The sequence below is a fragment of the Grammomys surdaster genome, unplaced genomic scaffold (assembly GCF_004785775.1).
Source record: "Grammomys surdaster isolate TR1022 unplaced genomic scaffold, NIH_TR_1.0 126133, whole genome shotgun sequence".
NCBI classification, from domain to species: Eukaryota; Metazoa; Chordata; class Mammalia; order Rodentia; family Muridae; genus Grammomys; species Grammomys surdaster.
In genome coordinates, this window is record NW_021620941.1 from 1,732,196 (window position 1) to 1,749,409 (window position 17,214).

The following is a 17,214-nucleotide window of genomic DNA, read 5'->3' on the forward strand; positions in this document are numbered from 1 at the left end:
GTGCCCCACAAAACAATGGTCTCAGCTCTGGACTTTCTGGATCTTTTCTGGATCTGACAGGAACCTCACAGTATGTTTCCCTAACTGGCTCTACCTATCCCATGCAGCCATGTAGACTGGTTTAGCAAGACCCTTGGACCTATATCCAACTGTCAAGCAGACCTCTGTGAGGTACCCATGGAGAACTGCAGGCTGCAGGCACCAGCTCAGGCTACAGATGTGGAATGAGCCTCTTAAAGTGTCCTGGAACAGAGTGGGAAACGTGTTAGACAAGAACCAGCTGGCGGCTGCCAGTATCTCTGAAGAAGGGCTACAAGCGCACTCTACAGAGTAGGACAGAATCTAGGGACACTGATGCCACAGGCAGGGTTTCAAAGCTGAGGTCAGCTAGGTAAAGATGAAAGAAAAGCCTCTAGCAATAGGAGCAATACAAGGAAAGCCTGAAAGGCATGCCACTGCATGGTGCTGTCGTGGCGACTCCTTCCTCACTGCCAGCTCAAGTGGAATGTAGAGAAGACCATCAACCTAGTTCCTGCAGAGCCGCATGCTAATGGGCACCACATCTGTCTGTTACCATGGCTTCTCTCCCTAAAAGCCTAGGACAGAGCTGGCAGAGTGGGGTCTCTACTCTGTTCTCTGGCCCTTCTAGTGCATTACATCACCCATACCTTGAGCTAATTCTATGGGGTTTATGGTTCAAACTGAAAGAAGCCTCCTCTGTCCTGAAGCCTGTATAAATGCCATCCCTGTTCTCATGTAAAGAAACTGATGTCCAGGAGGGTGGAACAAAGTCCCAGAACACCAGGTCTCCCTGCAGCAGCCTGCCGTGAGATGCACTAGTTCACTATCATTTCAGTTTCCTGATAAATGAGGAAGGTAAACAGATACTGAAGAGGAAGGAAAGGCTACTCTACTGCCTCTCTTGGTTTACAATAAACAAGATGAAAGAGGCTCCCAGAGGGTGAGGAGGGTTGCAGTTCAGGCTGATATGAGCTACTTCCAACAGTTTCTCTGACAGAAATGCAACGGTCCCATCAGGAGTCCCCCAGAGTCAGGCTTCATAGTCCCCAGGAATAAGCACACTGCAACAGTCTCTGTACCTAGCAGCATCACTGTTTACAAGGTGCAATAGGGTCCTAGAGTCTTGGTGGCCCTAGATCTCCACCACAGAGGTGACAAGCTGCTATGTGAGCTCCCTCCCAGCCATAGGTTGCTAGGAACCAAGAAGCCCAAGGAGACTTTTCCCTAGAGTTGCTGCTAAGGTTCAAGCAGGACTGGCAGTTACTACAGGAGCAGAAAACAAGGAAAAGTGAGCCTCAGGGAATAATATGAGGTCAGTCCTGAGATAAGGCTCCAAGGTGACCTTGGGTCTCACTAGGGGGAAAAAAAAGGCTTACCAGGAAAAGGCACTTGGTACACAAGCCTAGCAACCTAAGTTCTATCCCTCCAATACATGTGATCACATGATGCAAACACACACACACACACACACACACAGAGAGAGAGAGAGAGAGAGAGAGAGAGAGAGAGAGAGAGAGAGAGAGAGAGAGAGGATGAATATATAAATGTCCATCAGTACATCACTGGCATACTCAGTAGGGGACATTAGACTGGCAGAGTTAGGTACTTAAATCTTCTGAGCAAAAAAGTGTGAGGCCCAGCATGACAGGCATTTCCAGACACAAGTGAGCATACAATGTCTACTAGCCCACCACCAATAAGATTGTCAGCAGGTCTACCAGGACCTGCTCTGTAGGACAGGGATTTTCTTTGTGAGAGTTGTCCTGTGCACTGTGGCACATTTAGCTGCACCCTGCAGAGTAGAATAACTCCAGATGTGACAAGCTGTTTTGGGACTTAACCAAATCAGCTCCAGTTGAGATGCTCTGTCAGGGGCCTTGAAAGCCACTCTTCATCCATCTTTCAGGTAACTCTGGTACAAGGAGACCCGAGAACCTCCCAGTCCTAGCTGTGCTCCTGGGTCCTGAGAGACCTAATCCTCAGATTCGGCCCACAGGCACCAGAACAAATTCCATGACTTGGTGCCCACTCCTGCCGTCCACCTGCCCCTCCCTGGCTTTGCCCAGCACAGCCTGAACCACAAGCTTTCCCTGACTCCTTGTACAAGCGGTCCTAGTGATGCAAGCTAGAATCTAGGTTGATGAGAGGCAGCCCTAGCCTGAATGAGGAAATAATATAAGGAAACAATTTAAATCGACAACATCTGCCAGTGCTTTCCCGAAGAGAACAGCACAGCTGCCTGGGGAGGGGCCCACCCCAGGGACCAGCCAAGGCATCCATCCAGGGGCTGCAGGCCAGGAGGGCCAACGTGGCAGCCCAACAGTGTTTGGCTCCTGCCAGGAGTTGAGGGCCACGTGCAGGGGAAGCATTCCCTACAGTTCTGGCTCGCCCCTCCTCCTGTGGTGAGGCAGCAAGAAGTTCCTAGAAGCCAAGCCACTTGGTGTTCAACTTGGAGAGTTTACAGAAGCTCCTTATGAGCCCCATGCTGCCTTCTCTGCTCCCTGCTGGTAAGAACCCTAAAAATGGCTCAGGGGTTGACAGAAAGGCTGGGAGTACAAGCTGACATTGGCAACTGACCCCATCAAGCACACTGTAAGCATACTGCAGCTTTAGAAACTGCACAACAGAGAAGGGTGAAATTATCAACGGGCACTCAAGCTGGCTGGTTTAGGAGCATCAGATTTAGACACACCTGAGTTTGAATCCTAGTGCTCTTCAGTCATGTAATCTGGAGACTGACCTTCAAAAAAACCCAAGACAGGTAGGTGTTGGCATCCTTTGTTTGCAGTCGCAGGCATGTAGCTGTCCTGTTCTACCTTCTGCTCCATGGCCAGGATATGCAAACAGCTCATGTTACCACCCAGGCAAATGTCTGTAAACCACAATCTGAAATGTGCTAGGAGTTGCTTGAACTCACGCCCCTCTCCCTCCTCTTGTGCTAGGGTTGAAACCAAGAGAGCTGTGTGCATGCTAGGTGAAAGTTCTAACACTGGGCTGTACCTTCAGGCCCTAGTTCCTGGATCTTGCTCTTAAGTGAAGGGATCTATAGTAAGCTGGTAGCTTTGAACCAAGCGCAGGTCCAGTTCCATGTACTAACTAAACAAAGGTGTCTTGTGGTTCCTGTCTCCTGGAGTCCTCCTGAGTGCCAAGTGCTTTCATATGTTCACTTCATACTTCACAGATCAGGACACTGATTCTCAGGGAGGGACTTGAGGCAGGTCTTACAGGAATTGAGGGGTAGTCTATAGTCCTAGATACAACTCTGCATTCCCAGGATCCCTGGGAAATCTGTCAACATAGGAGAACCCTTCTCAGGTCTCAATGACCGCATGGTTCTCTGTCATGGCAGAACCCTAGGCTCTGTGACCTCATCCTTTACCATGAATATTCCACACAAGGGAAGAAAGAGATGCTATTGCATCTGGGTTCATACCAAGGGAGAGATGGTCACAGAATCCATAGCCTAGGTCACAGGCTAGGAACACAAGGCACAAGAATTTACCTGCCCAAGGTCTGTGATTTGAACCCATTTTTCCATGTTAGTGCTGAAAAACAGAGGCCCTAGGAATTCTAAGGAAGAAGACACAATAGATGTTACACTGGGATGTGGTACCAATTTCAATTCCTAAGACCAAGACTATTAGCACACACAGAGCTGTTGAGCTGGATCTGCTCAGAGGACTTCCCTTCCTATATACCCAGCAGGCTCACTTGAGTGGCATAGGGAGGCAAAGATGGGTCCAAGCAAGCCTCTGTCACTCATGAATACTAGAGCTCATTGGGTCTCAGTCACTTTGTTGCTCATGGAATTGCTAGTGCTTGAATGAAACACAATAGGCACCTCTGCTGAACTACGGACATGGCCTAGCCCTTTAAAAGTACCTGCAGAGAGGGGCCTCAGAGGCAAGTGGTCCTGGAAGCATGCAAAAAAGCACTAACCCAGCCCTTTTCCTTGCCCTGGATATTGGATCTGGCTATTTCCCCAGTCCTGAATGAAACTCAGCTGTCATGTTCTGAGGTGTGGCAGGTGGCCAGGAATGTGTGACCAGTGACTCAGGCCTGGGTGGTATTTGAATCACCCAAAGAGGAAGGAGTGAGAGGAAGGAGAGATTCCCATCCCTGGGGCCTGGTTCCTAAAGTGACTGGACTCGGGTCATGGGGACACCTTCACCCAGGCCCATCCTAAGGGCACTCCCTATCTGTGCAGACAGAACTGGGTCTATAGGTGTGGTTGGAATCAAGCAAGGCCCTTGTCTCCCAGAGCCAAGTAGAGGCAGGGTGTCCATGTACGTTAACAATTGTCTCCTGTCCTCAAAGACGGTGCTGAGGATCTAACTGAATGAGAGGTCTCTGTAGTCTATTTCCATAAACTCAAGCTTTCTCATACTACTTCCAGGTAGGGGCTTCCCAGATGTGGCTGCACCTTGTTCTCTACAGTCTGTGGAGTCAGGGACCATCATCATTACTGCATCTGCTACCCAGGTGCTCCTGCTGCACATAGGATTCCCCATGGCCCTTTGAACTTCTTAAGGTGACAAGATAATCAGGAGTTGTTTAGCCAGAGTCACCTCTCTTCACAGCCTGGCAATGACTCAGATCTGTTTGCCTAGCTGTGCTCAGCAGCTACCCAAGATTCCAATCACAGGACAGAGGGCTCAGGGTCAGACACCACCATGAGGCCCTGACTCACAGGACTCCACCTCCTCCAAAGACACCTGAGACTGCAGACTCAAGACCAATCCTGGGCCAACCATTGCCACTGCCACTAACTTCACTCACATTTACTGAGCACTTACTAGGAGTCAGGCTGAGTGGGCACAGTCCAGACACAGGCCCCACACAACAAGGATAATCCCATCTCTTCTTGAACCACAATGCCTTTCATCTCTACTCAAATGCCATGGTGGATCTTGCCTTAGGCCTTTTTTGTTCAACAGTGGTCATGTGATAGGTCTGTAATAATGGCTGCTACAGAGGATGCCTTCTGCAACCCAAAGCCCCAAACAGAAAGGCTGTCTTGCCGACATCCAATACGGGCAGGGTCAGCTTCACAGCGCGGTTCAATTTTTCCCTGTTATCCTTTCAGCAAACCCAAACCCTGTAAGAACTGCTGAGCCTAGGCTGTCTCCTCTTGGGACTTAGTGGGGCCCACCAGTCAAAGGCTCGTCCCAAAGACAGGGTTTGGAGCCAAGTAGAGTAGTACACATCATTTACCCCAGCGCTTAAGAGATAGAGGCAGGGGCTGGAGGGTGGCTCAGCGGTTAAGAAAGAGCACTGACTGTTCTTCCAGAGGTCCTGAGTTCAGTTCCCAGCAACCACATGGTAGCTCACAACCCCATCCATAATGGGATCCAATGCCCTCTTCTGGTGTGTGTCTGAAGACACACTAGACAGCTGCAGTGTACTCATATAAATAAGAAGCAGGCCAGCCCGGTCTATATGGTGAGCTCTAGGAACAGGACGACAAAGTGAGACCTTGACTCAAAACTAACAACAAAAGGTGAGGGAACTGGGCAGCAGTGGTGCTCATACCTTTGATCCCAGCACTTGGGAGACAGAGGCAGGTGGATCTCTGTGAGTCTGAGGTCAACCTGGTCTACAGAGTGAGTTCTAGGATAGCTAAGGCTACAGAAAGAAACCCTGTCTCAAAAAGGAAAAGAAAAGAATAAGTAAAAAAAAAAGAAAAGCAAAGTAAGAAAAATCAGAAAAACAAAAGGGGAGGTTTTGGAGTTGCTGTAAGCTTAGTAGCAAAACCCCATCCCCCTCTATGCTCTGCACTTCCCTGAAGACAATATGTATAATGGTTTCTGCCTGCTTACAGACCCTAGGTATCAAGGCCAGGGCAGTGAGTGGCTCAGCTCTAATTACCTGTGTTTCAACAGGTGAGCTTCAGGAAAAGAGAAGAACAGCAACTAAAAGAAGAAATGAAGAAATAGGCACCCTTCTTTCTATGCTTCCAGCCCCAGGTTCCCTCCAACTACTGCTCTGGAACCATTCCAGCTTTTCTTGAGCATCTGTTCTGAGCTACAGGCTATGATAGATGGGTAAGTAATAGGTTCACCATAGCATCCAGGTACCAAGGAAGAATTCATTATCCCATCACAGCCAACTTTCTGACATCCAGTGGTCTGGTGGTAACCTCAGGAGCCCACAGAGCTTTCAAACTGCTAAGCTCCATCCAGAGCCCAGAAAGCCCTGCTCTGTTGGGGTTTTAAGTGGTAGAAGGAAAATCCCCAGATCAGGAAGACTGCCTGCAATTGCCAAGATGAGCCACTGCCTTGTAAACAAGAGCAATGCTCATCGGGTTGGAATGGTTCAGGCTGACTTACCAGAAAGACCCAGGAAAAGCCCCAAAGATCAACTTCAGACTTCCAGGCACTCTTGTGTTTGTCTTAAAAGTTTTGGTGTCCACCTAGAGCCCAGAGGTATGGACAACTCAAAGTCTGTTTCTGCAGCAGAGGTGTGCAGCTTACAAGTCCTCAAGAAAAAACATACTGCATAACTAAGCCCAAGCAGAATTCTGCAGGCCTAAAAGCCCCTTCCATACATGGCCCCACTCCAACACATATAACCTCATCTTTTCTTAACCAGACTGTTTTAGAACTCTATATAAGTATTATCATGAACTCTTGCTGTCTTAGTCAGAGTTTCACTGCTGCGAGCAGACACCATGACCAAGGCAACTCTTACAAGGACAACATTTAATTGGGGCTGCCTTACAGGTTCAGAGGTTCAGTCCATTACCAAGGTGGGAGCATGGCAGCATCCAGGCAGCCATGGTGCAGGCAGAGCTGAGAGTTCTACATCTTCATCTGAAGGCTGCTAGGGAAAGACTGGCTCTCATGTGGTTAAGAGAGGGTCTCATTGCCCACCCCCACAATGACACACTTCATCTGACAAGGCCACACCCACTCCTACAAGGCCACACCTCCTAATAGTGCCACTCCTTGGGCCAGGCATATTCAAACCATCACATCTGCCTTAGGCCTTTTGTCTGTAGTACATGTTCACTTTACCTGTTGCAGAGTGTCTCCAGATGGTCCATGACAATGGCTGGGAAGACACCCTTCTTGGCCTAACACAATTGCCCTCCTGTAACTGGCAGCCGTAAGCATAGTAGTTCTAAAGTACACGTCTAGGGGCTAGAGAAATGGCTCAACAGTTAAGAGCATTGGTTGCTCTTCCAAAGGACCAGGGTTCAATTCCCAGGATCCATGTGGAGACTGACACCCATCTGTAACTAGTTTCAGGGGATCTTGACACCCTTTTTTGATCTCCGTGGGCACTGTACACACATTGTGTAATGTAACTTTAGGATTTTTCTCAAATCCTACTTTTAATTTTAGTTCTTAAACACTTTAACCTCCCTTTTTAGCCCTCCACTCACCAGAAGTGGTGGAAAAGAAAGGATACGGGGGTAGTGGACCTGTTTAGAAATGGTTCTTTGAAGCAACTTCTGTCTGTGTTGTCTGGAAATCAGCAATTCAGCCCATAAGTTCACAGTAGCAGCTCAATCTATTTGCAAACACCTCACAGACACACCAGCAGTCTAGTTCAGTAGAGTCAGAATAGCAAACCCGAATCAGCAGTGGTGGTACTAGCAGAAACAGCCAGACCTCAGCCTTGGAACAAGTCAGCAGGAAGGATCCAGAGAGACACCAGGAGAAGTTCTCAACTATGCCTCTCTCAGCAAAGTGAAGATCATCGAAGACAGACATTGCACAGCTAGCTCTTGAAGCAAGCCAAGCTCAGCCACACCATTGTCTGTCCAGTCCTATTTATACCCTCCAAACATCATGTGTCCTCCACCAGTCTTGCCTCAGCATGTGAGTCTGTCTCAGCTGACATCACTCTGCCTATCAGCACGAGTCCATGGAAGCAGCAAGGAACTGCAGCACACCAGAAGTTTTTTGGTGTGTTTCTCTCTATGGAGTCCTGACAAATGCAGCTCAACTACACAACGTAAGGTGGACCAATACATGTGTGTTGTTAGCAAAGAATCCTTCATCACATGTCCTTTCACATGCTTGCTTTAGCAGAACAACCTCTCCCCTGTGTCTGCTTCAGGGAAACAGTCCTTCACATGTTTGCCCCAACAAAACACCATCCAACAAAACTGACTCTCCAAAGAACCCCTAAGTTTTCACTTGAGTGTACAGATTTACGGGAAGGCAAAACACTCATGTACATAAAAATAGTAGTGAACTAAGAAATGAATACAATCCAAGCCTGACTGATCCAAACCCACCCTAGCTTCATCAGCACATTGTCAGGTCCGTCCCCGAACACCTCCCCTCTCTAAGACCCTCCCAAACCACGGTTCTTTCCTGCTCTTCTCCCACAACCAAGCTCTACCTACCCACCCCAAATCCACATCACTTCCTCAAGGCCTGTCCAGCACAGACTAGGACAGGTGAAGACAGGTGGGATCTTAGAGGTAGACTCTATTCCACAGTTTCATGGACCCAAACATAAGGTGACCAGAAAACTGTCATGGAACAACCCAGGAAAGTATAAGCCACGGGTGCTTGCCTGCACATGTCTGCAGAGACCACCCCTGTAACCAAGAAGTGGTGGAAGAAGAGAACACTTCCCATGTGAACAGGGCTCGCCTCTGTCCTCCTGATACCAGGTGTATACTTCCTCTCTTGGCAGGTTTAGTCTATGATAGCTGCCTGGGCCTGGTTGTGTGCTGAGCAGGTAACCTTGATCTTGCCCTTTTCGACCTTCTGCTGCCTTAAGTGACTCCCCATTAGAAGAAGAAACAGTCTGCAGGGATAAAGCCCTTGGCCATAGTCCAAAGCAATTCAACAGCAAGATCCAATGGGATGCCCGAGAATACCAATGAATGCCTGAGTTCACTCTTCCTCCCATCCCTATACAGACACCAATATTCTCGGCAAGTGATACACTCAACTCAGCTAGTGGGCCCTTGGCTGCCTCTCAATTGCAGTCTTTAAGTCCACAGTGGTACCCAGCTGCCTAGTATATGGATAAGGGTTCCTCCTGGCACAGACTGATACTTCAGGCACTGGGTGGAGGGTAGGCTTGGGCTTAGCAGCTGGCAGTAGCCACCACATAGTCAACATCAACAACTACACTGGTTTAGAGCCAGGAGAGAGAAGTCCCAGCCTGGGGCAATGCCAACACACAGCATGAGGCCCAAGGACTACTATGCAATGGATGCTTTTCTGGCCTTGAAGGGCCATAGTCTGGGAAGGAGCTGGATACAACGAATAGAGACTGTAATACTTTGAAATGCAGGGCATATAGCAGGTAACAAGGCCAGTAGGCCTGCGGTAGGGAGCATCCTACCTAGGATGGGCATTGGGCTAGGCAGTAATTCCATGTGAAAAAGCTGGTAAGGGGTTGAGAGAAAGCAGAGTAATCGGAAAAACAAGGGGCAGGGTACAGGCCATTGAAAAGCCTTGGGTTCTCTCATCTATCTCTACCAGATTTAAAGCCAGTGCCTGCACCTCTGTAAGGGGCTGTCTGCTTGTCTGTTAGGTACCTGAGCAGTGTTTCAGCAGGACTAGCCAATAGAGAAGGCATGTGGACACAGCAGCAAACCCCACTAGGCGCTCAGCTCAGACACTAGGGTACTCCTTACTGTCTCCCACCCCTGCTGAAGGCAAAGGAGCAAACCTGAGCAATAGGTACCCTCTCGTCAGCACCAGTGGTCCGGACCCCCAGGGAAGTACCAGCTACTAAGAGGTACACCCCTTGGCCCAGAGGGAATAAGATACAGTGTAACAGTGTCTCCACTGTGGACCAGGAGCCAAGCTGGCATCCCAACAAGCACCATTACTACATCTTCCAGCAGCAGTAGTCCTGCTTCAAGGGAGATGGGAGAGGCTGGGCTTTAAGTCGGTTGTTGAAATCAGAGGCAGTGAACAACAGGCTGGGGTGGGGTGGGGCAGTAAAATAGAAACTAACCAGCAGAGAGTCATTTCCTATCAGCAGCGCTCCTTCTGCCCACCCCTGAAACAAGGTGGTTACAGAGCTGAGGGTTGCCAGTCAACACCTGGGCAAAACGGGGTAAAAGCAGTTTCAGGTCTATATTCAAGAGCTCTTTCTTCTAAGCCCGGGTGCCAAGAAATTCAAAGCAAACAGACCACAAGTTTGCAACCACAACCCTCTGATGACACTAGGTACAAGTTTGGCAGTTTCAAACCTACAAAAATGCAGTCTGATCTTTGGGGAGCCAGCAGGTCCAGAATATCACTAGAACCTGGGACAAATCTAATGTCTCCACAATTCAAAGCATTAGCCAAGAGTGGTAGGTAAAGCAGAGCTGGCTATGTGCCCTCCCAGCACACCTTAGCTCCAGGTCTCTTCCTGATGTCTCTCCCTTGCTCACACTTCTCCATGCTCACACTTCTCCATGGCTCCTTTTTAAACTGGTTTACTTCCCAGCCCTTATATCCCACATACCAAGACCCTCAGTCCCTCAGACCTAGAGGCAGGCTTACTAGCCGGCACCTGGATGCACAGGCATGGCCTCTTGAAAGCCAGTCAGGGTTTCCAGGCCACTCAGGGGCCTCCCAGGTACTCTCAGGTAAGCAGGACCTAAAGGCAACAATGTTATTGCTGCCAAGAAGCCCCAGCCAACCAGGATTTCCAAGCAAAGAGCAGGCCTAAGGGGCCTTGGCTCTGTACAACCAGATCATCTCAGGTCAGGGCTACTGCCAAGCTACCAGGCAGGCGAAGGCACAGCCAAAGTGGCACATGCCAACAGTGTAGCCAATTGGCAGCAAAGGCCAGGTCCAAGCAGTAGCCACTAAGGCATGAGACCAGGTTGGGAAGCTTCTTACCAAGGCCACTGTAGTATGATCTGACTTTAAAGAGAGCCAGGTAAGGTGTTACCACGGCCCAGCTGATCTTTAAGGCCCACTCCTCCCCATCTCCTCCTGACAGTTGGGTTTCTTACCATAGGTTCCCTGGCCACTGGGCTGGCACAGGAAAGATCTTCCACAGGGGTCTCAGGAAACAAACTGACAATAAGAGACACTCAGAACATGCCAAGGATCTCAGAGTAAGCCGTGAGAGGAGGAAGAGCCCTCAAAACACAGGTGAGGAGACAATTTCAAAGTCCCAAGTGTTGAATGCTGCCTCATAGCATTGTCTGATTTTCCACTTAAAGGAAACTGAAAATTTGGACTTTTACATGAGTCTTATTTTCCAGGACACCTTTGACCACTATGCACCTTTTGAATATCTATCACCTAGCACCTTCAAAGTATGATGCCATGTGTGCCTTTAGAATGGGGAACCCTCCTACCCACTTTGCCTGCTATCCTCTCCAGTCTGTTCCTTTTCTGTGTGCCACCTCTCTGCCAGGCTAGGTCAGCACTGCCTGCTGTCTCTTTCTAGCACCCAAGAACCATCATCTTAATGGGTTAATGATACATTCTTCCCCTGCTCCCTGGGCCCAAGACTAAACAGTTCCAGTCAGGCAACCTTCCATTTTTGTTTTCTCTAGCCCCTCACAACTCTTTTCACACCCCATCCCACCTTGCCTAGGCAGACATGCCTTCAAGCCAGAGGCTTCTTTACAGGGCCTTCTTCATCTTCAGCTCAATCTCTCTCAGCTTTTAAGACTCCCATAAAATGTTCCTTCCTGAGGTGACAGTAAGCTTGGGGAAAGGGGTGAAAAGAATTATTAGCTAGAGAAAACAAAGATGGACAGATGTCTTAACAGAAACATTTTTCACTGGTTGGTCTGCCAGGGTCCACTGGGATCCACAAGGATTAGCTTGACCTACCAGGCATACTGTCACCACCAAACTGGGAGCTCCAAGGAACAGGACTGCCTAGTCCTGCTCACTCTGGAAGCCAGTAGAAAGGAGTCTCAGTCAAGGAGGAAGAAAAGATCCATGTTTACTAACTCCCTACCTTTCCAATTCATTCAACCCACAGTGACCCAGTTCTGAGCAGGACAATAAATGCCTCACCCAGTTTGGTAGTCCTCTTGTACCTTCACACTGCTGCCCCCTTAGGAATCTCCATTCTGCTTTCTCAGAGCCCCATACCAAGCTATCCCAGAGTATGCCTTGCATGGCTGTAAACCCAGAGACATTCTACAGCTTTTTTCGTAGAGAGTGTGAAAGGCTGAGGGATGGAACCCTGGCCAAATATGTGGCTTGGGTAAGAGACAATCAAGCCTGTCTGCCTGTCCCCTGGGTTAGAGTCTGGGCTTGGACACAAGACCTCCAGATGCAGAGCTAACTCAAGATCCCAAAAGCTCCTGAGTACCCCTGAATGATGGGCACATGTTTGTGTCAGGGAAAGCTGGCAGTGCCTGTGTAATAGTGGCCAGGCTCTACTTACAAAAATAAAACCCCACTGAGGACTCAAAGTTGGCCAAGAAGAAAGGACAAGGGTTGAGTGAAGGCCTGCTCCAAGTCATAGCTTCTCAGACAACCTAGCACTCAAGTACAGAGCAGGAGGTGGCCTTGAAAGAGATCTTTCTTCTCCTCTTGGCTCTACCTACTTTCTTAGTGTAAAGAGGAGGACTGAATCCCAGGGGACAGAGGTAAGAGCTAGACTACAGTCTGGCCAACTGTGTCATTTATTCCTCCTATGAAGTAACCCTGGCAAGACACTTTTCGGCCCCAGACTTTGGTTTCCCCATCCACTGGCTAAGGAAACAGACTCTTCTCTCTTCTCCATCCTGTGAGGTAATTCAGTGTTTCCTTGCTCTCCTCTCCGATGACACAGTTCCCACATCCATGTGGCAAGCCAAGGGACCAATGACAGGGAGGACCATTCTTCTGACCTGACAGCCACTTGGACACGTTAGCTTCTGCCAGAATCACCACACTTAGATGTGACCTCTGTATCCTCCTGGACACCCTCCCAGGCACCACTTGCATTATCCTCCTGGAAGGCCCCAGGCAACATAGCAAATGCCCACTGTGCTGAGTGACTGCCTATGCCCAACCACAAATACACAGTGATTCCTTTAGTACCACCCTCACCTTATAGTCATGGAGACTCCATATTTACCTTGGGCTTCACAAAACCCAGTTCAGTGCCTCAAAACTGTCCAGCTCCAGACTCTGCTGTACCACCCAACCCACTGAAAGAAGCCTTTGTAGAGTCTGGAATGTCACATGGATCTGTAGTTGCCTCTAACATATACCACCAAGGCAGGGTTTGCATTGGACCTGCTGCAATCAAGTTCTATCTCTGCTACTCTCTGGCTCAGTGGCATGGGTCCAGTCACTTCATCCTCCTGTCTCAGTGTCTTCACCCACAAGTACAGCAGATAGTCAGGTATTTGAGTAGCTCAAAGTCCCTGGCATCGGCAAGCATACAATTGAAGAAACCATCTATAAGAAAAGAATGCTTCCCCAGCGCCATTTACTACCTGGTAACCTCTAGCGTGTGGTTTCACCACTTTGGCCTCAGTTCCTCTCCAGATGGCTGGGAGGATTAGTGGGAATACCCTGCTCAAAACATTCAGCGTGATGCCTAGCACAATCTGGGCACTAGGAGTCTGGTTGCTGTGGGAACTGTTGTTCCTAAGGCAGTGTCAAAAGATAAGGCTAAGGAACAGTCCAGGGATCACCTGTTGCACCTGTTCCAACTGGGTCAGATGGAGCTGAATACTAACTGTTGCCATGGCACTCAACACACTGGGAAATACCAGCTAGAAAACAGGTTGTTGCAGGGGTGGGGTCAGTCTGACACCACCCATGTTGCCAACAGCACAAAAAAGCCATCCAGAGGTCCCTAGGGTTGGGAAGTTGTGCTGCTACATCTAGCCCCAGGAGATCTAAACAGGTCCAGTCATCTCAGTACCTACCCCAACTTATAAACAACAGGGTCATAGTAGCAGAGAGATGGCTGAGGCTTCTAGGGTACAGGATTAATGTGGGAGGAGTGTTGGCAGAGGGAACAGCAGCCTAGGAACCCCCATCTCCTGGGTAAAAGTCCACAGAAGCCAAAGCCACCTTAAAGTGGCTTGGGTTCCAACATCACTGCTCTCTGCAGCCACACCTGCCCAGCAGTACCCAGGTGTCCAGGATCTACGCACTCAGATTTGGGCCTCAATGCCAGCTCTTTCCTCTTTAGTACCCCAGCCACCCACCCAAACGAGACTTTATTCAGGAAGGGAACCAGGAAGGGCTGCATGGGCTTGGCTGGGTTCTGTGGTCTCTTGCCAGGTGGAAGAAGGGAATCAGAGGTGAAATCCAGAGTATGTGTGCTAAGCCCTGGAACTTTCCAGACTTTCCAGGATGTGGGGGCAAGCTGAGGCAAGAGAAAAGCTGACAGGTAGGGTCACAGTGGCTGGCTAAGGGTCTAGGTAGACAGGTGAAACTTTAGCCTGGACTTGGTACAAATCCCTTGGTACTGTACTCAATCCCAGATAACATAAAGGATCTCTGCTGATTAAGGGGTGTCCCCCCTCCCATGACCTGGGGTTGGGAAAGGCTGGGGCCTGGGTCCCTTACAATACAGTAATCACAACTGCTGTAGCAACTCCCCTGGTCATGTGTGGTACACTCTCCATTTCCCTCACAACTGAAAGGTGAGTATTACTTCCCCGTTTTATAGTGAGAGGAAACAGAGGGGCAAAGGCACAGTGTAGGCAGCTGAAGCCACTCTCTCTGAGCCTCTGTTCTCACCTCTGTAAGAATGCCCCCCCACCCCGGTCAGGGCCCCCACCTCTACTCCTGCTCGGTGGTATTGAGAGGTGCTAGCGAAGCAGTGAGCAGAGCACCAGTAATTGCTAGCACTTGAGATCAGGGAGGCTGGGTAATTCACCCAAAGCCTGGAGTTAGCCTAAAAGTGGCAGACTCCAGACCCATCTGAGCACAACCCTCTGACACTGAGCCTCAGGAGGGGTAACTGCAGGGATTACAGACTTCACAGGCATCGGATTGCAGCCACCCCCACCACAAAGGGCAGCCCTTGTCTAAATTCCTCAGATAAGCAGCTCTGAGCAGAACAGGAGGCCCAGCGCATAGAGCAGGCACCTCACTCTATCTACAGATTCCAAAATCTGAATCAGACCACATAGCTGATCTTCTCCCAACAGATTCACCCAACAGGTCTCCCAACTGGCCAAGTCTAGTTGACAACTGCCTCCAGGAAAGTCTCAGGCTACACATTTACTTCCTCTTTCTGGGGCTCATTATCCTGATCTGTATAAGACACCTCTGAGATCTCTGAATAGAGCAGTTTGAGCTAACTAGGCCCACAAGACCTAAGGAGCAAGGGATAAGCTGGGAAGAAGAAGCATCTAGGGAGCTGGGCCAGGGGCTTATCTACTGCAACTTCCCTCTACAACACCGATGGAGAAACCTGTATTAGGACCAGTGTGCCGAAGAAGGAACAGGAACTCAGAAGGAGCCAGAACTTGACTCCCTTTCCCCATCAGTTGGACTCTACGGACCTCTGCGGGCAGGCCAGGACTATGTGACCCCCATGAGCTCAATCTGGAAAAAAACGACTGGGAATTCAGATTTCATTCAGCCATAAACTGGGAAGCTGGACCAACCAGGATAGTGAACCACACAAAATCAAACCCGAGGGCTTCTTTCAAAGGGGAAGGCAGTCTCCTGGCAAGGGTATTTGCAATGCAAAGCAGTCCAGCTTCAGCCAGTGGAGGGCAGTCACTCAAGAGGGGGCTGGGCAACCCAAAATCCAGCCACCTCCCTCAATCAAATCCAAGGAGTGCCTGGGACTGGGCTTTCCCAACCAGAAGGAGAGAACCTGTGGCTGGCTCAAGCTCTCAATCGAATGACAGCCACAAGGGCCAGCTTGGTGGCAAGGTGGCCTGGGACACCCCTACTTAATCCCTCAGAAGTGCAAGTCTAATTCAGCTCTCTTCATACTAGTCTGCAAACAGACAGCTTGAAGAATGCATGCGGGGCCCTAAAATGTTTCCGGCTGGTCACCTGCAGACATGTGCCAGGCACTCTGCCAGCTCACTCAAACCCAAGTCTTTCCCCAGGCGGATCCCTTGTCTGTCCGTCCGTCCCTAGCTGAGTCTTCCACACTTGCCAAGTAGCTAGATCTCACTCATCAGCACTCCCCACCCTCCCCTGCAAACGCGAAAGCCTCAATGCCTACCTGGACGACAAGCTGACAAAATCCCCGCCATCCAGCAGCCGGACCTTGCAAAAAAGGACCCCGTTCACGAAGGGGACCGCAGTCAGCTCCTCCAAGGTGAAAGTGGTTTGGAATTTGAATTTCTTCTTCTTCATCAAAAAAGCCATGAGCGAGTTCCCTGAGTCTGAAGCCCGTAGGGCCAAAAAGAAAAAAAAGAAAAAGAAAAAGAAAAAAGAAGAAAAAAATAGAGGGGGATACAAAAAGACCCTAGGATTCCTTTCCTGACACCACACCCCCCCTCCTCAAAAACACCAGAGCCGGATCCAGTCCAGATGGCGGCGGAGGCTGCGGGCAGGAGAGGATCTGAGTACGGAGCCCCAGGTCCGAGGGATCAGTCCCGTGAGCTGGCTGCTTTCACCCGCGGGGGACCCGGGCTCCACTGGCATGTAAACAGCGAGGTGCGGCCCCGGCAGCGGGGGCTGGCGTGGAGGGCAGCTCGCGAGCGGGGAGCAGCATCCCGAGCCGCGGGGCCCGGCGGACCGGTGAGACTGACTGAGACGGCAGGGCGAGCCGCTGGAGGCCCGGGCTGCGGCCCCGCCTCCGCCCTGCTGGCTGCGGGGGGAGGCGCCCAGGCGACGCACACGCCTCCGCACCTGGCGCACCGCGGCCTGCGCAGGTGAGGCCGCGGGAAGCGGAAGCCACCTCAGCGACCGCCCGGGCTCTGCAGGAACCGCTCTGGGAGGCTATGCCGGGCGGGAAACGTGTGCCGCTCTGCCTCCCGCTCAGTCCTGGGACCCACGCCGCGCCTGCCCTGACCGAGTCTGAGGCGCCTTCCGACCCGGCCGGATGGCTTCTGCCTCGGCTAGCACCGCAGGAGCACAGCGGCGCCGTCGCCCGCACCTCCGGACGCAGCTGGCTGAGCCCGACGCAGCTCGGCGCTGTTCGGAGAATGCCGAAGCCCCGGCGCGACCGCCCGCGGTGCCGCGGCCGAGAGCAGCAGGGGAGGGGCGCGCGAGGCTCACAGCCAACCTGCGATTGGACGGCCCGAATGTACGAACACGAATTTCTATTGGCTGGCGGTGGCGTGGGGCGGGGCTCGCGGAGGCAGAGCCAGTTGAGGGCGCTCGGATT

General features: G+C 50.7%; 1 protein-coding gene across 1 annotated transcript in view; it reads right to left on the reverse strand.

Annotated features, from left to right (window-relative positions):
* Fam102a (family with sequence similarity 102 member A) overlaps window positions 1-17,007 on the reverse strand; it is a 33,614-nt gene extending 16,607 nt beyond the window's left edge. Inside the window, exon 1 of the mRNA XM_028757088.1 lies at window positions 16,105-17,007. Coding sequence (XP_028612921.1) covers window positions 16,105-16,250 — 146 coding nt within the window. The 5' untranslated portion in view covers window positions 16,251-17,007. The remainder of the gene's footprint in view (window positions 1-16,104) is intronic.
* Between the last annotated feature and the right edge of the window lie 207 nt (window positions 17,008-17,214).